The 25,120-nt window shown below is 43.7% G+C and overlaps 1 protein-coding gene across 2 annotated transcripts in view; it reads right to left on the bottom strand.

Annotated features, from left to right (window-relative positions):
- The window catches only part of LOC146797515 (inter-alpha-trypsin inhibitor heavy chain H3-like), a 575,472-nt gene that overhangs the window by 531,653 nt on the left and 18,699 nt on the right, over window positions 1-25,120 (bottom strand). For both annotated transcript variants that reach the window (XM_085624529.1, XM_085624530.1), the window contains exon 3: window positions 6,203-6,369. In XM_085624529.1, the coding sequence (XP_085480655.1) occupies window positions 6,203-6,369 (167 nt within the window). The remainder of the gene's footprint in view (window positions 1-6,202; window positions 6,370-25,120) is intronic.

Here is a 25,120-nt window from a genome sequence, read left to right on the forward strand (position 1 = left end):
AAATAAATATTAATTAATACAAACTAATTACCAATTAATAATGAATTAACAATAAATTAATGATACATACCAATACATATTACTTATTAAAAATTAATTACTAAATACAAATTAATTAACAATGACTTAATTCTCAATACCAAAATATAATTATTATTAAAAAGTCATTACCAATTAATAATTAATTAACAACAAATTAATGATAAATACAAATAAATAACAATTTATAAAATTAATTACCAATTAATAATTAATTCACAATAAATTAATATCCAATACCCAAAAATAATCATTATTGGAAACAATTAATTTCCAATTAATAATTAATAAAAAATTAATTAACTATCAATACCCAAAAATAAAATTAATAATCACTTAATTAGAAGTAAATTACTTCCCACCCTATTTCCCTATAAACTCACAACTTGCTACAGAAGTAAAACTCAAAATTTAATTAAAAAACCTGCTCCAATAATAATTTAATACACTTAGGTGCCGATTCCGATCCTGTAAAACCCGGGTACAAATGGTCATACGGAGCATTTTCTCCGTATGACTCTTACCCGGGTATTCCACCATACAAACCAGCAAGTACAATTCGTACAGAAATACCTTTTCCGTACGAATCATAAAAAACACCATGCGGCTAAAAAATACATACAATTCCAATCCTGGACAGCGTGTACGCGACATCCGCATGGAGTCAGGCAGCGTTTTACGGACCAGCAAGTACGATTCGTACCCACAGCACTCCGCACGGCTATATTTCTACAGGAGCCAAAAAGTGCCGGAAAAGCTAAGTACGCCACGATGCACGAGGAAAAGAGGGCCCGGTACGCATAGCGCTGGGGGTACGGCGCGTACATACGGGGGTGGGGGTACGGGGCTGGGGGTACGGCGCGTACATACGGGGCTGGGGGTATGTCGCGTACACACGGGGGGCTTGGGGTACGGCGTGTACATACGGGGGGCTGGGGGTACGGCACCTTCATATGGGGGGCTGGGGGTATGGCGCGTACATACGGGGGGCTGGGGGTACAGCGCATACATACGGGGGCTGGGGGTACGGCGCGTACATGCGGGGGCTGGGGTACGGGGCGTACAGGTGCGGGGCTGGGAGATGGGCCTGGGGTGCGGCGCGTACAGGTGCAGGGCTGTGCTACGGTGTTGGGGTATGGTGCGGAGGGGGGTACAGTGCTGACATACGGGGTTACGGTGCTGACATGTGCGGGGTGAGGGGGGCTGTACGACTCGTATCCGGGCACAAGTTTACCCGTGTACATGTGTGCTACAGCGTTTGCTCCATACGGGGCCTTTTACATGCGGTTGTGTATTCGGACGGGCGGTACGGATCGCACTTGCGCGCTCGGATTTCTGTTTTACGATTTGCACGTAAAAATGTCCGGCTCCCTATTGGACACTTTTCCCGACGCTATTCGGACGTAAAAATTTACGGCTCCCTCTCGGACCATTTTCCAGATGCAATTCATATGCATTTTTCACGTACGAATCGTACTTCGCAGTTTGTACGGTACTTGTACGATTCGCACGTGAAAATATACGGATACGAGTCGTACGCAATTTTTTTTACCCGGATCGGAATCGGCACCTCTATATAATTATCAAATAATCAATTATTAAAAATTAATTACTAATTAATAAAAATTAATTACCAATTAATAATTAATGGACAATAAATGTATTCTCAATACCAATAAATAAATAGAAATAATTACTTAATTACAATTACATTACTTCCCACCCTATAGGCCTATAAACCCACAACCCGCTGCAGTACTAAAAAGCATGATTTACTTAAAAAACATTACTAACTTCTAAAAATGCTATACATATATTTAACAACCAGTACACTACTTAACAAAAAATATATAAAAAATAATTATAAAATACATATTAAAATACATAACACTAATATAAATATCGATATTAGTAACATCGATTTTTTTGCTATCGATATTACTAACTTCGAAATCAACAAAAACGATATTTCTTACCTCCAGGTCAATATTCTGGTCGTCGATATTCTTGATTTCGATAGTCTGTCCCTACGATATTTGCAACTCGATATTTCTCTAGGTCGATATTTAAAAGTCGATATTTAGGGGTCCATTAGTATAGAGGGCGGAGGTCATCCGCCCGCCATCAAAGCCCTGAACACCGCCGGTCCGATTAGCATTGCGGTCGTCACTGCAGCGGTGTGATTTCCCGCCCGCCACTTTTCCCCCGGTTACAGTCCGCACGCTTGCCTGGCGTGTGGAGCTGGACCGCTACATTGTGGCGGATCAGGGCCAAGCACCGCCGGCACGATTATGATGCCGGCGGTAGCCAGCTTTCCGCGGCGGTGGAACAGCCATGGAAAGGCATGCAGAGAATGTCTCCTGGGGTCCACTGCGGACCCCCAATGTGTTGGTGGGTGTGTGGTTGCACTGGGGGGGTACCCATGGTACCCCCCTACATGTCCCTGTACCAGGAGGCAGGCACTGTGCAATACCTGCAACACAGTGCAGGGACATGCAGGACATGCTTGTCTGGACATCACAGCGGTATTGCTGGCAGCACCGCCTGCCACAATGTTAACCGCCGCTATCCGACCGCCGCCGTCAGATTTCCACTGCGGAGCATAATAATTGGACCAGCGGTTTTCCCACGGTCCTGGCGGGCGGTGTTTTCCTGCTTCAATGGCGGTCAGGGTGCTTTTCCGCCCGTCATCCTAATGGACCTCTTAGACTGTGCACCAGGGGGAAGAGAAGAGTGGTTTACACTACGGGACACACATCTGGAAGAGGTGGCTTGGAAGTTGGATATACGCCCTCCCTGAAGCAGCGGATTAAGCAGGTAGCATACATGAGCCTCACAATTAAATAAGTATCCTACCACATGCAAGGAGGGCCTCCATACATTATTCCTTAACTTCAACATAGGTACACCACCTGATGACACACATATCTCGATAGATACACTAGTACACATGACTTTAAGGATGGCTGTTAGACCTGGCACCATTGGCGTGAGTCTCCCTTCCATTGTTTTTGCTGTGCCTCCTCTGTTTTTCTGGTGATAGATGCTCTGGGCGCTTCGCCACTGCCATTCAGTGCTGCAGCGCGGATGCTCTCTGTGTAAAGATGACATATAAATTGATGTATCTCTGATTGGCTTATTTGGTCTACCTGTTAGTCCCTAGTAATGTGGCCTGTGTGTGCCCAGGGCTGGTAAACCAAATGCTGCTGGTGGGCCTGCAGTGCTGGTTTGCGCCACCCACAGAAGCAGCTTATAAAGTGTGTCTCAGACCTGCCACTGCAGTGTCTGTGTGCAGTCTAGAACTGCCATCTTGGCTGTGAAGTGCACCCACTTCCCAGCCCCTGAACCTTCCCTTGGCATCATGTAAGCCACCCCTATGGTAGGGTGCATTGTATGTGTAAGGTAGGACATGCTCTGATGTGTGTAGCATGTCCTGGTAGTGAATTACACCCAATTTCGTTTTTCACTACTATAAGGCTTCCTGTTCTCCATAGGCCAGAATGGGAGGTTTGGCTATTACATTCAATAGTCCTAACTGACCCATAGAACATGGTAGAAAAACGAATTTAGTATGCCTGACCTCAGAATATTAAAATACATCTATTAGTGAAGTTTATTTTTATATTCTGTGTTTGAAAATACCACTTTTAGAAAGTAGGTATTTTCTTGCCTAAGCCTTCCAGTGTGCTCTGCTGTTATGTGTATTGGCTGTCTGGTTTTGGAGGGACATGGCAGGCTGAGTCAGACCTGGGTTGAATAGAGAGATCTGCATTGGAGTGTGGGGAGGGGTAGCTCCTGGACCTGAATAGGGCTGTGCCTGGCAAGGTGAATGCTGGCTCCACCTCCCACTGTGCGTCTGATGGCAGACCCCCTCTTTCTGAAAGGAAGGATGCAGCCTGGTAAACAAAGTGCGCCAGGGCTGGGCAGAACTGGTACTGGCTGGGTTCAGTGACTTGTAGCCTCTGAGAACAAAATCTTTTGGGGTATAAATATGTGTGCTGAAACCCCTACAATTTGTATTGCCCCTGGATCTCAAGACCAACCTCTGTCCGTGGAACTGAAGGAAGCTGCAGGAGAGGACTGTCCTGGTGTTGTGTGCTGTTCCCTGGATTGGCCTGCAGTATTTTTCATTGGACTGGAAATATGAGGGAAAAGGAGCTGTAAGAGAACTTTTTAGTCTTGAACCTGCAATCACCCAAGGGCTAGAGAGAGAACTAGCCTCCTGATTGAAGTCTCAGGACCAGTAGATTTCATTTTGTCGCTAAGGCCTGTTAGCGAACCGCCGCAGCCGAGGAGCGTCAAGAAAACCATTGCACTGCTGCCGCCGAGGGCTCGCTGGCCTGATCATCGCCCCGCACGTTTGCGGGCCTCAAAATTATCGCCACAGCCTGTTAGTGAGCCCCCACAGCTGCGGAGCATCAGGAAAATCATCACACTGCTGCTGCCGCTGAGGGCTCGCTGGCCTGATCATCGCCCTGCACATTTGCGGGCCTCAAGATTATCGCCACAGCTGCAGAGCGCCAGGAAAATCATTGTGTGGCTGCCGCTGAGGGCTCGCTGGCCTTATCATCGCCCTGCACGCTTGCGGGCCTCGAAATTGTCGCTAAGGCCTGTTAGCGAGCCGCCGCAGCCACGAAGCATCAAGAAATTCATCGCGTTGCTGCCGCTGAGGGCTCGCTGGCTTGATCATCGCCCGCACGTTTGCGGGCCTCAAAATTGTCGCTAACACCCGTTAGCGAGCAGCCGCGGCCTAGAGCATGAGGAAAAACATTGCTATCCCGCCGTAGCGGCATTTTTGTGGATTATTGACAACAACATCCCGGAACTGTGAGTAAAAGGGTCGCAGAGCCACTGCCCCTGAACTGAGCTTTGTATTCCCAATTTGAACTATTTTTGCAGCATCCAGAGAGAATTATTTTTGCACAGTATTGTGGCTTTCTCGTTATTTGGTCTTGTGATAAGCCTATATATAAAGATAACTATTTTTCGATACCTACCTGTGTTGTGTCCCTTTGTAGTGTTCCTCACTGTATTACTGTGTATGGTCATAAACGCTTAACACTGCCAACCAGAGACCCCCATTTCTAACAATGGCAAAGCGTTGCAACTCCGGATGGGAACAATGTTGTATTAGGGACTATTATTTTATTGCTCTTTTTCTTTTTTGATCTTTTGGTTTACCTGTTGTAGTCTTTTACACTGACCTGCTCCAGTTAATCCCAACTGTTTTGCATTGATTTGTATGTGAAAAATGTTGTTACACTGGAGGATGGAGGTGAGTCCCTGATGGGCTATCACCACTGAAGTCTCACATAATCACATGAGTGTTGTAGCATGTAACGTGCTGGACTCTGAGTTTTTGTAAGTGAAGTCCGGGAACACTATGATTATTTGAGCTCTACACTGCCCCCTGTATATGTCTTTTGTTTACATATCATAATACAAAAACATTATTTAAAAAAATCAGTGCTAGTTCTATTTTTTAGGACTGCAGAGATATTTTCGGAACTATAGGGTCGATTGCCACCACAACGGCTGAAGGGACCGCCCGCCATAGGTGCGGCGGTCCCGTCAATGAAATTAGGATGCGCCCACCACACTGGCGGGCGCATCCCGTATTTTTAACATTGCGGCGGGCGGTGCTGCCAGCAGCACCCGTCGCAAGGTTAAAAATGCAAGTCGTGCATTTGAATGCACAATGTGACAGGCACGCGCGGTGCCTGCCAAGTTGTACATGCAAATGCAGTGGGGTACCATAGGTACCCCCCATGTGCACCCCCCAACCCCCTGGGGCCCACAGGCCCCCAACAGCAATGCCGCCATGGAAAGGCTGAAGATCGCCTGCATCATGATATGGACGGCGGTGTCTTACAGACGCCGCCAGCATGTCATGCCCATATTCCGCCTGGTCGTTGAGTTGACTGGCGGATAACCGGCGGACGGTCTTTCCGTCCGCCGGGGTCCCCCCTGCCATCTTAATGTGGCGGGGGCGGATGGGAGGCAGGCGGTGGATTACGGCGGGCGGATCGCCATTATAATCGACCCCTAAGATTTGAAATGCAAATACGTTGAGAAGGCTACTTCGAGGAAACATCATTTGAATAGTAATAATAGCAAAATGCTAAAATATAAAGCAAAGAAAAAAATTGAAGTAGGCACTAACATGCTAAAATTGGTGATGAAGGCTGTCTTTGGAAGGTCCACATCGAAAAAGATCTCTTTGGAGGTGTTGGCACGGTTGACAGCTCGACTAGTGATGACATTGTGAGAGAAGCGGGACGTCACCTTGGAATCAATTTTCACGCTGTAGACTTCCACTTCATTCTGAGTCTGTAAAAAACATAAATGGGTACATAAATGATGAGAATGTTACTATTTAACCCGTTTGGCTCCATAGTGAATCGAAGAAGGTTTGCTGGAACTGAAAATGAATATCAGATGATAGGATATTTTAGGCCCAAGTGACAAAAGTAGTCAAAAACCTTTGGATTTAAGTTGACTTGTCATGTTATTCTGAAAACACCTGTGCAAATATGTGTAGAATGTTCAGTTTGTTAAAGCTATACAAATAGATGTATATTGATGCACTTTTCCACATGTTCTGCACCACTTATATCAGGCTCATTTGCTTATAAGTTATAATTTAAAAAGTGCCCATAAATTGGGGAAATCCACTACACCTGTTTGTGAATAGCCACACAGTTATGATACTGTGGTATCGGTTTCAACAGCAGTGCGCAATATTCTGTGAATCACCACATCTTCTGATTCATAAGAAATTTACGACTTTGAACACATACCGTCAAACTTTTTAGACTGCATCTCCACTTTTCCGACTATTTGCATCACGTTGAGGTATCACATGCAAAAGTTGCAACATTGTTTATGTGTATAACAAACAAAAATAGGTAAAGAAAATCTTGTCCGGCACTAGCATCTCAGGTCACTGGTCACCTTCGAGTGTCAAAACCTCATGTGACAGACGACAAAATACAATTGGTTGTCTTGGAGACAATGTAAAGTCCTTTAAATGTAAATATTTTGTAGAAATGTCATGTTATTGTCACAGATGAATGTTAAATTCCAGAAATTCCGTTTCACACAGATGCATAATCTATTCAACATGATTCTTCCTACACAATAATACATTCTTTTTAGAACACAGTGATTAACTTGGTTGAAATGTGATATGACTCAAGGGTAATCATAACCTGAGAGAATATGGTCTTGATATGTTTGATAATGAATATCATTAAAGATTTGGAGGCATAGGATTTTCTGTGATGTATTTTGTAGTACGTGATAGAAAGATTTGGATATCATAAAGGAACTATATGGTGAACGCTAAAGAAAGATGTTAGTTCAATGGAAAGATAATATAACGTTTCAATGGTAATTATTGATAATGGTATTTTACAACAGTTAGTGCTGTCATAACTAATCAGATGGTATTCTATTATTTCATTTATTTTGGTTTTCTATTCCTTTTTAATTTTTTGGAACAGTGATTATTCGAGAAACGTGTTGGCTGTCAATTAATCTGCATGAAGAAATATGGTTGTCATGTGTTGTTTTATATGAAGAATCATGTTGAATTGAATAGTCATCTCTGGAAATTAAAATACACTTCTGGAATTGAACCTTCATCTGTGAAAATAAAACAATTTGTACAGAATATTCACAGTTCAAGGACTTTATATTGTCTAACAGAAAATTGTAATTTTAATATTGTGTTTTTTTACGAGTATGTATCAAAGAGGGGATGAGGGTTAACCTCTCTTTGCAGAAGAAGAGAATGGGCATGCTGGTGCCTGCTAATGCATCCTGGCAAGTAAGCATGCTCCTTTTGCTTCTGCTATTAGGGTTGCCTTTTTGATGTCTTCACTTACACCTGTACTACCAGGCCTACCACGGCTGCTGTGGATCTGGCGTCCATTGACAGGCACGTGGTAAAGGGCAGAAGAGAGCGCCATGTGGTACAGGATCACAGCTAAGCAAACTGTAGTGGGATGAGGCCCCAAATTGGTGAGAGAAAGTGGCTTTGTGTGCTCCCCCACTGGAAAATCCAAAATCAGTTGTTACAAGAGTGACAGAGTGAGATAAGCCAGTGGTGTTGCTGAGATTGCTGTCTTTAGAAGTATGCTGTATTGGTACTGTTGCAGAGATTGCTGCCCTTAGAAGTGTGCCGTGTTGATATTCTACATGCAGGATTTTGTTGCACCTTCGGCAGTGACATGTTAAATATTAGGGCGGTGCTCAATTGACCTAAGCAAGGCACCCTACAAAAACAGACAACAGAAAAAAAATTCAATGAACGCAGGATCAGATTCCTCCATTCCCATGCAAGAACTAAAGAAACTTCTCCACAACAATAATTCCAAGAGCAATTTTCATAAGTTTCTAAAGCCTTGTATAAATCAGAGGGAAGGGTTCACATCACTTTAATTTTCCTATGCCTGTTACTCAATAAATGTTAGCAGACCTTAGGCGAAATTGTAGGAGAAAGTAGAGGAGGTGGGGCAAAAGAGGAGCATGGAAGGGAGCAGATGCAACCGTTAACAAAAGCTTACTAGGTACAAACAAGAACGTGTGCCCTTATGCCTCAATACATTTCCCCACAGACACAGAATGGGTGCAACAATTTGATATTTTTGGTCCCGGGAACCACAGACTATAAAAAACCTCTTAGATGTTGCATCCTGCTTAAGGTCTTTGTTTGGCAAGGAAAATTGACCCGTTAGTAGATGATGAAGATCATTTGAAATATTCCACCTGTCCGGTGTTTGAATGTCAAAATCACTAAAAATACAATGAATGCAACTAAACCATAGCTTACTTTTATGCCAAAAACAAGTCAAAAAAATAAGAAGATCACAAAAATGTAAAGTAGAACAATAGTAATTGAGCAATCCACTGACTTAAAAAAATCCGGATGATGTACCTCGCAGAGGTAATGAAGCTATTTCCTCACAATGAGGGGAAAAGGTCACTCACTAAGGGCATCATTAGGATGGCGGGCGAACATCCTGTTGTGGAATGGGACCATCCGCCATTGGTGCGGGGGTCCCGTAGGTGAAATTAGGATGCGCCCGCCACACTGGCGGGCGCATCCTGCATTCCTGACATTGCAGCGGGCAGTGCTCTCAGCACCACCCGCCGCACTGCCAAGAAAGCATGTCATGCACTTCCATGCACAACATGGCAGGCACCACACCGGTGCCTGCCATGTTGTGCATGGAAATGCAGGGGGGTACCTATGGTACCCCCCATGTGCACCCCCCGCCCCCCAGAATCCCTGGGAGCCCGCTACGGGCCCCCAATGTCAGTCCCCGCCTGCATTGTAATATGGATGGTGGTGTCTACCAGACACCACCACCATATAAAATGCTTTTCCGCCCGGTAGGCGGATTGCCTACTGGCAGAAAACTGACGGACGGTCTTCCCGTCCGCCGGGGTCCCGTCCGCCATGTTAATGTGGCGGGGGTGTTTGACAGCGGGCGATGATTTTTAGCGGGGTGGATCACCACTGCCATACGGTTGGAGCCGATCAGCCCGCTATGCTAATTGACCCCCTAAGTCTACAGAAATATATGCTTAAGATCTATTGCCCCTAAAGTAAAGGATGAAGCTCTACTAGTGGACAGAGACCTAGTAAGACCATTGGTCTAAACTTGGGCAGATGCACCTTCTTTCCCCGAATGTAAGATCTGCTATATTAATTAAAGTATATCATATGTTTGAAATCTTTTATGTCATTCCAAGTTCTTTTCCTCAGCCTGTCTTAGCAATTTGATTTTACATTACATTGACCAATTAAGAGTAATAGGGATGGACATGTATTATCTTCCAGCCACCCATGTTCAAGCTGTACGGAATCAGAAGGAAGCAGGTCACAGGTAAATATGTATCACCAATATCCAATAGGGAACTGCACACTATTTTAAGAAGTTAGACAATGTGACAGTAATGTTTTAATGATTTCTGAGACTGGACGCTTGGGTTGTGATGAACCTAATTGTGTTAGTGATCCTTTGCAAACATCTCTAGAACCTCCTAGTTCATGGAATCTCATGGAGCAGGAAATAGCCAAGAATTCCCACTGATATGTTATAATTTCTAGTCTATGTCAGGGCTTACGGAAGTTACACCATTCAATCTGTCAGGACCATCATACAGTACACCTCCAGGAAACGTGGTTGCAGAACAATGTTTATTTTGAAGAAAGCTTATTTGACCCAATCAGCTTAGCACATCTATTTGCACATGCACATGCTTAAGGATCATGCCACCCTCTTACATGTAGAATTTCAAGGATCTAAAAATAACAAACTCTGACATCCTGAACCAGTCTTAACTTTCAAGTATGGTTCCTAAGAGTACACATATGGATTGGACACCACATCCTGGTTTTCAATTAACTTACTTCAAGGGACACAAGTAACGATAGCCTGGTAGAGGAAGTATTTGACGGGAAAGAGTTTCTGTGGTAAAATTGAACCAAACATAAAAATCCAAGTGAGTGTCAGGATAAGTGAGCTGACAGCTTGACTAAAGAGAGGAAAGGAGCAGAAAGAAGAGAGGCACATTCACTACACTGTGGTTATCAAGAAAACAATAAAGAAAAGGGGAACGTTTTTAAAGAATGCTCTCTTCAAATTTAGATACATATTTTTTAACAGAAAAATAAAAGGAGATGTGCCACCGAACCTCACCCCTAAGAGTCTTTCCTCTATAGCCATGCTGGAATTCATAATCTTCAAATGTGAACACTTTCCTTGAGTTATAAGTATGGAGGCAATTGTAACTGAATGACTATCCTGTACTAAAATGTAAATTTGATTAATAATGCACACAAACCAATAAGTGGAACTTTTGTTATGGTGAGTTAAGTGTGCATCAGAATTGGAGGAAGCTCAAGTGGTCACAGAGACATGCTGTGATGCTGACTGAGTTTCTGGAAGAAGGGTTAGAATATATAAATGACAATTTACCAGCAACTATGAACTAATGGTTTTATTTTTTCATTGAATCCTTCACTTCTTAAAAGACAGCAAGTTCAGGTTACCTGTTTGGTAAAAAGTTTCAGAAAAATTGAAAAACCTCTCCAATCTCAAGAGAGGAAAGATTTCTAAGTAGGTGTCTGACTAAGATTATACATTCAAATTACTTCAATAACTTGTTTTGCACACACAAATTAATTTGATGCCTATGAAACAAGCTACATAAAATATGACTACAAGCTTGTATGAAAAGATAAATTGAGTGTTGGTTGTCGTCCACTAATACTATCAAATATAAAGGCTCAAAAAGGTGTTAAAGATATCCATTCAAATAGGGCAGTACAATGCACACGAGCCTTTCTGGCAAGAGGTGAAAGCTAGTTATTTGCATGAAAATGTAGGCTTCACATTTTCACGACTACAGCATGTCTCCTAAGATTAATGCCTTGTCCAAAGACAGACAGAGCCCATAGCAAATGTATCGACCTTGCACTCTCTTTTGCAAAATGTTTGACTGCACTTCACAATCTAAGTTGCCTCTATTCATGCATGCTTGAAAGCTGGAAGTCATGAAATAGGCCTAGGCTGAAGATGATGTGGTTAGACGGCTGAGGCACAAGGCTGGGAAACCCACATCAATCATAAGGTGTGAAGCTATCTTGCTGGCACTGGCTCCTGGGTCAGACATGAAACCACAATAAGTTACTGATATGATACTGTACACTACAATGACCGACCATGTCCCTAAATCACCAAAGAAGCCACCCACATACCACACACAACTTAAGTATGCACGGCCACTACCCTTAGAAAGCCCCTGTGCAGGAACTGAGGCTCTCTTGCAGTGCTTCTTGAGCTGTTTTTAACCTCAGCGGGGTATAAACCCACCCCTCTGTTTCACCTGTCTCCTGTCTCATTTTTTGGTTTATCCCTGTATTCTTGCACTCTATGGTATGCTCCCCATGTGAGGGGCATAAACATTTTACATCTCTTTGTAGTTTAATCATGCATGAGGTACATGTAATAACCCAATAAAGAGCAATTTAAAATGAAAAATAGATTTATACCAAACAGTGCAAATTTAACCAAAAAGTGGGCATCAGTTCCTATGCCTGAAAATAACTGGCACTCATTTCTAAGGCACTTATATAAACCAGTTAAAACAAATATAGGTGCATAATTAAATTCTGGGAGTTCAAAAAAGAAGAAAACAAAGACATGTATTAACTGTTGTCTAAATAGCATTTCTTATATCCTCTGCAAATTTCTCACAGGAGCAATACCCCAATGAGGTACCTGTAAAAGTAATCATTAAGGAACTGGAAAATTAGCCAGAGGCTTTGCACCCCTCTACAAGACTGTATAGCCTTGGGTTGCATTCCAAAGTCTTGTTGTGATAGTATTACTTCCTTCTGCCCAATACGGGTCCAACTGACTGCCATCAGAATTATCAACTAATTCCTCTTTTAGATGTGTCAGTAAACCTTTACTCAAACATTTAGCAAAAGTCGATAGTACATTTAGAGCATTCTGTATTTAACCTTAGGTACAACTAACATCCTGCTGAAACAATTGGCATGAGGCGAAGCTGTGAAACTGTGAAAAGGAGAGTGGAGGTGGAGGCAGTGGAGGTTTGAAGGTCAGGAGTAGAATGCTGGCAGTGAGACTGTGAGGTGGTGAACGCATAAGTGCTTGGTGGCCCTCTCTTACTGGGTGGAAATTAGGCCGGTGCGGCTTCCTCACATGAGGGCTGCCCTTCATATCCCTATCTTCTCTGCTGCATATCCAGGAAGCACCCTCTTCGACCTAGTCCAAGACCCAGTCCTCCAGTATTTTGTTGTGTGCCCTTACCTCCCCCTAAACCCAATAAAGACCCGTACCACCTAATACCACTAACCACCCTAAACCCTATAAATACCTTTACCACCCAATACCACTACCCAACCTAAACCTTAAAGATACCTTTACCACCCATACCCTTACCACCCCTAAACCTTAAAAACATCCTTACAACCCAATACCCTTATCCACCCCTAAGCCTTAAAAATATCCCTACCACCCAATACCCCTACCCACCTTAAACCCTATCAACACCCTTACCACCCAAAACCCTTACCCATCACTAAACCCTAAAAATATGCTTACCCTAATTCCCCCCAAAACATATACACACACACACACATATATATATACATATATACCATACACATTCAGCAGTTATAGTAAGATGTGTGCCCTAAGGTAACTATTACTCATGCACCTGTGATGCCGTTTTCTCACCAAGGCCCTGTGTCCAACACCAAAAATGCAGCCAACCTCTGGGCTCCTCGTTGTGTATGTGGCTGTGTGATTCTGTGGATGGGTATGTCACTAGTTTTATTAGTGTGTACATGGGTGTGTTACTGTCTGAGTGGGTGTGTGAGTGCCTGTGTGGGTCTGCAAGTGAATGTGTGAGTAGTTTCTTGATCTCTGACTCAGTGTGTGAGTGGCAGTATGGGTCTCTGAGTGGGTGTGTAAGTGGCTGCATGGGTGTGTGAGTAGATGTGTGAGTGGTTGTGCGGGTGTATAAGTGGGTGTATGAGTGGGCGAGAGTGCCTTTCTGGGTCTGTGAGTGGTACTCAGGGTCCCTCAGTAGATGTATCAGTGACTGTAAGGGTGTGTGAGTGGGTATGTGAATGGCTGTATATATGTTTGACTGGGTGTGAAAGTGACTGCATGAGTGTGTAAATATGTATTTGAGTGGTTTTTTGGATCTCTTATTGGGTGCCTGAGTTTCTGTGTGGGTTTGTGCTTATATGTGTGAGGGGTTCTCTGAGTCTCTGAGTGGATGGATAATTGAATGTATAGGTGTGTGAGAGGGTGTGTGAGTTACTGTATGGATGTGTGAGTTTGTGGGTGAGTGTCTGTATGGATGTGTGAGTGGTTTTCTGGGTCTCTTAGTGGGTGTTTAAGTGGATGTATGGGTGCATGAGTGGGTATGTGAATGATTGTATGGGTGTGTAAGAAGACATGTGAGTGTGTGATAGGTAGGTGTATGAGTGGCTGTATGGATGTGTCACTGGGTGTGTGAGTGGCTGCACAAGTGTGTACATGGGTGTGTGGGTGGAAATCTGGTTGTGCGAGTGCCTGTGTGAGTCTGTGATTGGATGTGTGGGTGGTTATCTTTGGGTGCATGTATCACCCAAATCAGTGACTGTATGGGTGTATGTGAAGGTATGTGAGGGGCTGTAGGGATATGTGGCTAGGTGTTTGTGTCTGTATGGGTGTATGAGTAGTAGTGTGTGAGTGCATGATGGGTGGTATTCTGGTTGTATGGGTGTGTAAGTGGGTGTGTAAGTGGGTGTATAAGTGACTGTGTAGGTCTATGAGTGGGTGTGTAAGTGGCTATATGGGTATGAATTTGGCTGTGTGAGTGAGTGTGTGAGTGCCTGTGTGGGTCTGTGAATAGGCGTGTTAGTGGTTCAATGGGTATCTGGGTGGATATATAAGTGACTGGGTGTGTGAGAGGGTGCATGACAGGGTGTATGGATCTGTATGTGGGAGTGGTTGTGTGGGTGTTTGAGAGAGATTATGTGAGTGGGTCTGTGAGTGGGTGCATGTGCTTTTTTATTGGGGTCTGGACCAGCAGATCTGCCATTGATATGCAGGGGCCGTGCTAATGGCCTCGGTGGATCAGAGAATCCTCATGTGTGCAAATAATACTTTTTTTCACAGTTTCTTGCCCATGAGTGTCCCGATTCACAAAATGGCAGTCGCAGCAATTTTCTCAGGTTATGGCCAGCCAATGACAGCATTTATTTTGGGGTGTGGTTATTAATGGTGGACTGGATTCGCAATAGAGCTGCATATTTAGATAAACATAAATATTTTTTCTTTAAAACCTCCAAAATTATTGAACAGAGTTACACCAAATTATAAAAAGCACTCTTTCTGGACTGCAAATTTGGTGTAATTCTATTCAGCCGTTCGGACTGTAGTCATGTCTAAAATCCCTATAGGAAATTGTATGGGGGACTTGTGCATTGTAACCCCCCCATTTTATAGCTGCCACTTGATGAATCACCCTGAAACTTTCCAGACAGCAGATGAAGTGATTGCCATGCTAGTTTTAAAGATTTTGTGATGATCTGTCAAACAGCACCAAAGTTATTAGCACAACAAAAAATGCTTTTGCTATGGATACTAGGTCCTACCTGTAACTGCCTGAAAGTTTAGGTGGAAGGCAGCTCCTTTCGAGAGACTCCTCAACACCAGTGACACTCTAAATTTGCTCATCTCAAATGTCTACTTTTCTATCAAAGTTTTTATAAGCATAGGATTAGCACAGTGCTATCCATGCTGAGTTAGAAAAGGACAAAGTCTTTTGCCATTTCTACAGCAAAGTCTTTAAGCATAGGATTAGCGCAGTGCTATCCATGCCGATTTGTAAAATGACAAAAGCCATTTATCACTCCAGGCACAGTATTACAACTTTGGATTGGTAAAATACCATCCAAGCCAACCTGAAATGAATTAAAGCAACCCCTGACACGTGTTTCGCTGTTATTACAGCTGTTCAGAGAGGTTTAGCTTTGTCCAGACACAAGGGAGCACCCAGTATAAGTCAAAACAATACCCTTGAAGGCATAGAGTGACGCATAAATTATGCAAAAAAGAAGCAGAGTGATCTGGGTACTTCCCAAGTTTAGGTAGACGGCAGCTCCTGTGTGGATCACCCTCAACAAAAGCTAAAATCTAAATTTGCTCACCTCAAATGTCTGCTTTCCTATCAAAGTTTTTAAGCATAGGATTAGCACAGTGCTATCCACGCTGAGATAGAAAGGGACACAGTCTTGTGCCATTTCTACAGCAAAGTCTTTAAGCATAGGATTAGCACAGTGCTAGCCATGCCGAGCTGTAAAATGAAAAAAGCCATTTATCACTCCAGGAAGCCACCATCCCTGTGAGTGCAAGCCATTCCCAATGGGGTCGCAAATTGCGACAGCCTCATGAATATTAATGAGGCATGAAATTTGTGACCTCATTGGGAATTGCAAACATTTTTGCGAGTCACAATTTGCGATAGCAAAATCAAATGATCATACATCTGGCCGAAAGTCTTTTGCCATTTCTACAGCAAAGTCTTACGCATACCACGCATGACTTTACAAATGCAAGCATATATCAAATAAGTGAAACCTGTTTTCAATATATACACATATGTACATATTACCTACTGGCGGTCGCCAGTAGGTAGTTATAGTTAGGACCACGTTTCCATAGGAAAACCTCAACATTCTATTTTGAATAACTTTGGCGCCGGTCGACGAATCCTCGCGAATTTCTCAAAATAGGTGGGGCGCTACGCTCCGCTCCTACCCTGAAAGTCTCGGGGGGATTCGTCAAGCGGGGGCTGAGATAAAAGGGGGGTCCCAAAACGCGTTTTTCCCATGCATTTTTCCATAGGACCTTTAGAACGAGCTACAGCCCGAACGGCTGAACAGAATTACTAGAAATTTGGCAGAGAGGTAGTCCCTAGGTCAAGGAAGTGCCTTTTGTAGGTTTGGTGTAAATCTGTTCAGTACATTCTGAGAAAATAGCCTTTAAATCAATATATATATCTGAGCCCGCTTACGGTACGCTTACCGTACGCTTACGGTAAGCGTACGGTGGCGTGCGCGAGCGCGATTCTGATTGGCTCTTAGATCTTAGTAAACATTCGAATCGGCAGAAACCAGGAAGCGGCGTCCGCCATTTTGTCTACCGCACTGAGTGTTATGTATCAAACATGATGGCCAAAAACATGTTATGGGGATGTTTTGACAACTCCCTCTCACATAGTCATGTTGAGGGAGTCCCCAAACATCCCCCAAGAGCAAAAACGGCATTATTTTTTTTTCGGCAATTTCGCGGGGTACGCTTACCGTACGCTTACCGTAAGCGTACGGTAAAAAAATAAAAATAAAAAAAACACTATCCACACTTTCTCCACCCCTTGTGCAAATGGTGGCCGAAGGCCACCATTTGTGCATGACTTATCAGAGCACAGAAATTTCCCAAAAAATTTCAACAGATTACCTATCACAAGGAAGCGCATAATATGTCCTCCATGTGCGCACGGTGCGCGAAGCGCATCGTGCGTACATGGCCCATCTAGCGTAACGCGGGCACGGCACTAACTGCGTAAAGTGGGTGCGCGGTGCGCGAAGCGCACCGCGTGCTCACTGTGCGCGCACGGTGCGCGAAGCGCACCGTGCGCGCACGGAATGAACTGCATTAAGTGGGCGCACGCCACGAATGGCGTAAAGTAACTGAGCATTTAAAAAACCGTACAAATTCACTGAAAAAACCATAGGTTTCACACACGTTATAGTTAGGAATTAGCATTTAAAAAACCTTGCAAATTCACTGAAAAAACCATAGGTTTCACACATGTTATAGTTAGCGGAAATTTTACTGATAAAAAACCAATGAAATTGCCCCGTTATAGTTAGTGCTGGCAACTATAACTCACGCGACCGCAATCTTCTGCTGATGACATATGTGTCTTTATGAAAAAAAAATATTTGTAATATATGTATAGCTAAAAATGTATGGAAGAAGACATGGGCAAATAAGTGTCTAAATACAGTATTAGCATCAGCAGAGGATTGCGGTCGCGTGAGTTATAGTTGCCAGCACTAACTATAACGGGGCAATTTCATTGGTTTTTTATCAGTAAAATTTCCGCTAACTATAACATGTGTGAAACCTATGGTTTTTTCAGTGAATATATATATAAATTATATATGCCGACACAAACACAAATATATATATATATACAAACACACACACACACAGACACAAATATATGTATATATATATATATATATATATATATATATATATATATATATATATATATATATATATATATATATATAATCTACTGGCGGTCGCAGTAGATAGTTATAGTTAGGACCGTGTTTCCATAGGAAATCCGCAACATTCTATTTTGAATAACTTTGGCGCCGCTTGACGAATCCTCGCGAAATTCTCAAAATAGGTGGGGCGCTCCGCTCCGCTCCTTCCCTGAAAGTCTCGGGGGGATTCGTCAAGCGGGGGCTGAGAAAAAGGGGGGGTCCCAAAACGCGTTTTCCCCATGCATTTTTCCATAGGACCTTTAGTCCGAGCTACAGCCCGAACGGCTGAACAGAATTACTTGAAATTTGGCAGAGAGGTAGCCCTCAGGTCAGGGATGTGCCTTTTGAAGGTCTCGTGTAAATCTGTTCAGTATTTCCTGAGAAAATAGCATTTAAATCAATATATATATCTATAGGCGCGCTCCGAGCGCGTACCGTAAGCTTACCGTACGCGCACGCCGCCGTGCACGAGCGCGATTCTGATTGGTTGTTAGATCTTAGTAAACATTCGAATCGGTCGAAACCAGGAAGTGTCGGCCGCCATTTTGTCTCTAGCAGTCTGAGGGGGTGAAAAACAAAGGTGGATAACGTGAAAAGGGGGCAGGCTGGACAGTTCCTGACCCCCTAGCCTTGGTCAGGGGGTCCCAGAAGGACCCCCAAGGTCAAAAATGTATTTTACATTTTTTATGAAAAATCGCGTAGTGCGCGTAGCGTACGCGCACGGTAGAAACGGAAAAATTCCGCGAACTACTTAACGTGCGCGCGCGGTGCACGAAGCTCACCGAGCGCCCACAGCGCGCGCACGGTACGTGCACGGTGAAAAACCTTTAAATAAATAAATACATAACTTAGCATTTAAAAAACCGTACAAATTCACTGAAAAAACCATAGGTTTCACACACGTTATAGTTAGGAATTAGCATTTAAAAAACCTTGCAATCCTCTGCTGATGACGTCAGATATTACATCACTGATTACATATGTGTTTTTCTGAAAAAAAAATATTTGTAATATATGTATAGCTAAAAATTAATAGAAGAAGACATGGGTAAATAAGTGTCTAAACACAGTATTAGCATCAACAGAGGATTGCGGTCGCGTGAGTTATAGTTGCCTGCACTAACTATAACGCGGGAATTTCATTGGTTTTTCACGAGTGAAATGCCCAGCTAACTATAACATGTGTGAAACCTATGGTTTTTTAAGTGAATTTGCAAGGTTTTTTAAATGCTAATTCCTAACTATAACGTGTGTGAAACCTATGGTTTTTTCAGTGAATATATATATATATATATTCACTGAAAAAAACATAGGTTTCAGGGGTGTTATAGTTAGCTGGACTTTTCACTTGTACAAAACCATTGAAATTCCCCCATTATAGTTAGTTCAGCTAACTATAACTCGCGCGCCCGCAATGCACTGCTGATGACGTCACATATTACATCACTCATGACATGGTCAGTGACATCACTCATGACATCACTGATGACATCTCAAATACCATCACTGATGACATCACTGATGACATCATCCAGTGAATGTGTGTTTTTCTGAAAATTAAATATGTTTTATATATATATATCTCAAGGTCGATGGAAGAATAAATGGGTATATAAGTGTCTAAATGGATGATTTGTTTTTGAAAATTGATTGTGTAACTGACTGATTAAGTGTATCATAGTGAATACATGGCTTAGTGAGTAATGTTTAAATATGTAAATATCTGTATCAGTTTCTCACTTTGTGTATAAGTGGCTGCATGGGTTGGTGAGTAGCTACATGGGTGTCTATATAGGTTATTAGTTGGTTTTTTGAGTATCAGTCTGAGTGTCTGCATGGTTCGGTGGGGGGTATTACGTAGTGCATAGGTGCATGAATGAGTGACTCACTGTTTGTATGTGTTGAAGACAGCATGTGTGCAGGACTGTATGGGTGGATGAGTGTGTGTATGGGTGTAATAGTGACTGTCTCAATAGTGTCTTTATGAGTAACTACATATGTTTTAAACTAGTATATGTGACTATTGGTGTATATATAAGTGAGTATATGTGAGAGTGAGAGATTGAAAGAGTTTCTGTATGAATAAGTATGTGTTTCTATAAGTGATTGTTTAAAAGACTAAGTATGTGTACGTTTCCGTAGAAGTAAGTGTGGTGGTGTGTTTATAACTGTATATGCAAGTAAATGTATGTTTGATTCTTTATTAGCATGAGTGACTATGTGTGTGAGTAACTCTATGGATGAGTGGCATTGTGTAACAGGATGTATAGGTGTATGAGTACATATGATGAGTGAGTACATTTATGAGTGACTGTATAGGACTGTTGGTGAATGAGTGTATGTGTATGTGGATCTTAGAATTACTGAAGAGGTTGTTGTAACTGGTATTGGTATGTCCATTGTTTTGAAAATTTTAGTCTCTATTTTTGAATGTGTGTATCAAAGGTTATATTAGGGTGAGAGGAGGTCTGCCACTCTATCACAAGGATGATGTCATCAGTGATGTCATTTGAGATGTCATCAGTGATGTCATGAGTGATGTAATATGTGACGTCATCAGCAGTGCATTGCGGGCGCGCTAGTTATAGTTAGCTGAACTAACTATAATGGGGGAATTTCAATGGTTTTGTACAAGTGAAAAGTCCAGCTAACTATAACACCCCTGAAACCTATGGTTTTTTCAGTGAATTTCTGAGGTTTTTTAAATGCTAATTCCTAACTATAAAGTGCTTGAAACCTATGGTTTTTTCTGTGAATTTCAAAGGTTTTTTAAATGCTAATTTCTAAGTATGCCTACAGAGATAGGACATGTGAAGAAAGAAGAACAAATGCACAGAAAGAAAAAAAAAGAAGTGCAGAAAGAAGCAACAGAAGTCCTCAAAGACGAAGAAAAGTGCAGAAAGAAAGATAACGTGCAGGAAGAAGACTTGTTGCAAAATCATCCTGTACCCTCAACTTTTTCAGACGGATACTGGTGGTAACTGAGTCTGACTAACCAGTCCTAGAGCCAGTGCTATGTTAACAGACACTTAGAATACAGTGAAAACACCTACATACACTAGGGAACATTATGCGTTGGGGTCCCCCTGTGATTAGCATGACCTCCTCTGTAAGCCCCTAGTATATAATAGGGCAGGGGGGTTAAAACTACCTCTTAAAACAGGCCACAGGGCGTTTTTGCACACGTTAACTCAGGCCCCGTCCCCTCCCTTCACCACTGTGTAAACACGCCCTGTGTCCGTTTTTAGTTGGGAGATTAAGTTCATTTGAATCCTGAGGGTCCCTAGGGTCCAACTAGCCCACTAGGTACCTCCAGTAAGTGCTACAGAGCTGCGTTGCAGAGAGGTGTAAAAAGTGGCACGGCCTGGACCACCTCTCTGCAATGCAGCTCAGTGGCGCTTACTGGAAGCACTTGGTGGGCTAGTTAGCCCCCAGGGGCCCTCAGTATTGAAGGGAAATTATATCCCCAATTTAAAACGTGCCATAGTGCGTGTTTGCACATGTCACCTCAGTCCTCGTCCCCTCCCTTCACCACTGTGTAAACGCGCCCTGTGGCTGTTCTAAATTGAGAGATTAAGTCCCCTTGAATCCTAAGGGTCCCTAGGGTCAAACTAGACCACTAGGTACCTCCAGTAAGCGCCACAGAACTGCGTTGCAGAGAGGTGCAAAAAGGGGCTTGGCCTCAGAACACCTGTCTGCAGCGCAGCTCCCTGGCGCATACTGGAGATGCCTGTTGGGCTAGTTGGCCCTCAGGGACCCTCAGTATTGAAGAGGAATTAATTCCCCAACTTACAATTCGCCAGGGGGCGCGTTTGCAGAGTGCTGCAAGGAGGGGGTGTGGCCTCCGGCACAATGCCAGTCTTTTATTTATTTTAATTTTTTAAGAAGGGGGGCTGTGTGGTTCCCCTTCTTATTCTAATTTATTGGCCCTGATGACCCCATCCCCCAGGGCCTGTCTCCTAATTATATTTTTTTGACCCCAATCCCCAGGGCCGGCCACTGTTTTTTATTATTTCAAAAAAATATATATTTATAGACACACCTAGGACATGCTGGACAAACCGTACGTACCTATCACCATGACGATTTGCGTGATATTCATTAAAAGGCGACAATGCATACAATGAATCCACGTGGAATGTATTTACACCACTAGTGAAGCTCTGACATGTCTGATGCCCTACCGTGCTTAATCCCGGTAGACACCATTGTCGTTTATTTATACAAACATGGGTAGCTATTGACGGGCACATTTAATACACATGCACACCAAGCCATTCAAAGGGGATTCAACAAAAATTCAACCAAAACTATGCAAGAAACCCCCCTCACGGTTAATAAAACACCCATCCACTGCCGGATGTGTAATACTTTTTATTTTACTCTCTGGAAAGAGTCACAGTGCGCTCCTGGCAGAGCCCAATGCTGTGTTACACCCACCATTGCCTGCTGAGTGCCACACACCTCTGTGTTGTATTCCACTAGCTAGTGCATATGCTATGACACTCTCTAGCCCATGTGCACTGTAACACCACCCCGTGAATATGTCATGCCACACTTGTCTTCGCACGGGTTATATTGCCCCATCTAACGTGCCTTCCTCGATGCCTATGTTATAACGCACAGTGCTATGCCATACATATTACAATCTGGGATCCATATCTTTGTCACAGTGCATATGCAACGTTACACTCCCCAGCACATATTTTATATTACAACTTTAGAGACTAGTTAGGTTACACAACACTGCCCTGTGCATATTACACTCCAAGGCGCATATCGCATAGCACGCGCTAGTGCCTGTGCTATCTCGCACTCTCCAATGAATCTGTAATTGCGCACAATGTATTGCATCTCGGTTCATCTTATATCACACTTTTTTGTGCATAGTTTATACCATACACTAAATCTAGTTTTCATTTCCAATTGTGCTCTCAGGACTATGTTCTATATAACACTGTGTTCACCTACCCTTTTCACGGGCATTACTTTTTGCGATAGGGGGTGGAGGGTCAGGGGGTGTTTCTGCCAAGTGAGCCCGGAGTCACAGTCACAAACGTCCTCTTCTTCCTGAATAAAAGTGAGATTATGCTGCATACTCGTTCATATTTTAAGTAGTTCGCACAGACACACGTTTTAAAAACAATAAAGTTCCTAATACCCGCCTTCTCTGAACAGTTTGCTTGCTGCCCCATCCCCCTCCTCCCTATCCTCTGTTGTGTGAATCCATGGACTAGCCTCCTCCCTCCTGCCATGCATGGTCTGATGTGCTGCAACTGCCCTCAATTTAGTATGATGTACCAGTCCACTCCTCCTGCCCTCCATTGCCCAATTCTATGCCCCATCATTGACCTCCTGCTTAAACTCTGTAATTAGCTTGCTGCCCCTATTCTCCTTCCCCCTGCCCTCCAATGTCTTTGTGCATGCCCCTGCTCCATCCTTTTTGCCCACCATGTTCCATGGACCTGCCACTCCTATCTACTCTGAGTGTTCTGTTGAGCTGCCACTCCCCTCCCACCTGCCTAGCATTGTCAGATGACTGTAACCTGTCCCTGCCACCTCCACCCTGCCTGTCCACATGCCATGCCCCTATCCTCTTCCTCCTGTCCTACATGGTCCATTGTACTGCCACACCCTTCTGCCCTCCCTGGTCTGTTGAGCTGCAACTGCTCCTCCTGCCTGCCCCGTGCGGTCTGTTGTGAGGCCCCTTCCCCTGAACTTTCTTGTCTGTACACAGGTCCTGACCCTCCCTTCTATCCTCCATCGTCCTTTGTGCATGCCCCTGCACCCTCCTTCTTGCCCATCATAGCCATTGTGCTGCCACTAACCCTCCCACTTGCCATGCATGGTCGTCTGTGCTGCCATGGCCCCTCCCACATTCCCTGTGTGGTCAGTTAGCTGCCCCTGACCCCCGCCCACCTTCCCTCCATGGTCTGTGTGTATGCCATCACAGTCTCAGTGTTGCTCTTCATGGTGTGTCTTGCTTCTACTGCCCATCCTGCCTGACCTCCATGGCTATCTTGCTGCTCCTGCCCTGCCCCCTTGCCCCCAGCCCTCTGTTTACATGTGCAGACCCCTACTCCCTCCCTCCTGGCTTATCTGTTCCATTGTAATGCCCCTGATCCGTCCCTCCTGCCCTTTATGGTCTGTTATGCTGCAGCTTTCTCTCCTGTCTCTCCATTATGGTCAGCTAGCTACCATTGCCTCTTGCCCCTCTGTTCTCTGTTGTCCATGTGCATGGTCCTGTCCCCTCCCTCTTGCTTTCTATGGATTATTGTGCTGCACTCCCGTCCCGCATGCCCTGTGTGGTGTATTTTGCTGCTGCAAACCCTGATGCCTGCCCTGCAGGGTCAGTTTGGTGCACCTCTCCATGTCCCTCCTGTCCTCTGTTATCCAAGTCCATGTCCCTACCCCATTTCCTTCCATGATCCAATGTACCATACTTGCGAACATTTTGAACTTGGTAAGAGGGAGATTTTGAAAAAAAACTGGGGTATTGGTTTTCCCCTTTGAGTTACATTGAAAAAGAGGAGATTGTAGACAGGAGGCAGATCAAATAAAGCCCATTTGAGCTTAAAAACATTGGATGGTTCCTGGCTGAATCGGGTCTGTTGGCATGTATGGTTGTACTACCATTGCCTCTTCCTTCTGCCCACAATGGTCTACTACATTGCCACAGCCTCTCTTGCAAGTCCTGTATTGTTGGTTTGTTGCCCCTGCCCCCCTTTCCACTGCCCTCCATAGTCTGTTGTGCTGCCACGGCCCTTCCTGCCTGCTCAGTGTGGTTAAATTGTTGCCTTTGCACCCTCCTACCTGCCTTCAATTTTCAGAGTCCGTGCCCCTGGCCTCTGCCTCTCAACCGTATCCTAATGAACAACTAGATTGCTAACATTCTATATTTATTACAAAAGTGTGGAACGCCTGACGCCATCTTGATGTAATCAAAACTGTAATACCTAGATTATTTCCTTTAGAAATTACATATATGAGAGGGTCTTATTGGCATCAAAATTATGGTTAGTGCTCTAAAAGACTAAAATAAGGACATATTTTCTGAGTTTTCAAATAGCGACAAAGCACTTTTAAATTATTTGTTATCTTTATGTTTTTTTATCCAGTTGACCACTTGATTAAATGTTGCACTTAGGGGAGAGGATGTGGTGTTACTTCCAGAACTGCAGACTTTGCAACTGGGGAACC

This window comes from Triturus cristatus, chromosome 9 (assembly GCF_964204655.1).
Source record: "Triturus cristatus chromosome 9, aTriCri1.1, whole genome shotgun sequence".
NCBI lineage: Eukaryota > Metazoa > Chordata > Amphibia > Caudata > Salamandridae > Triturus > Triturus cristatus.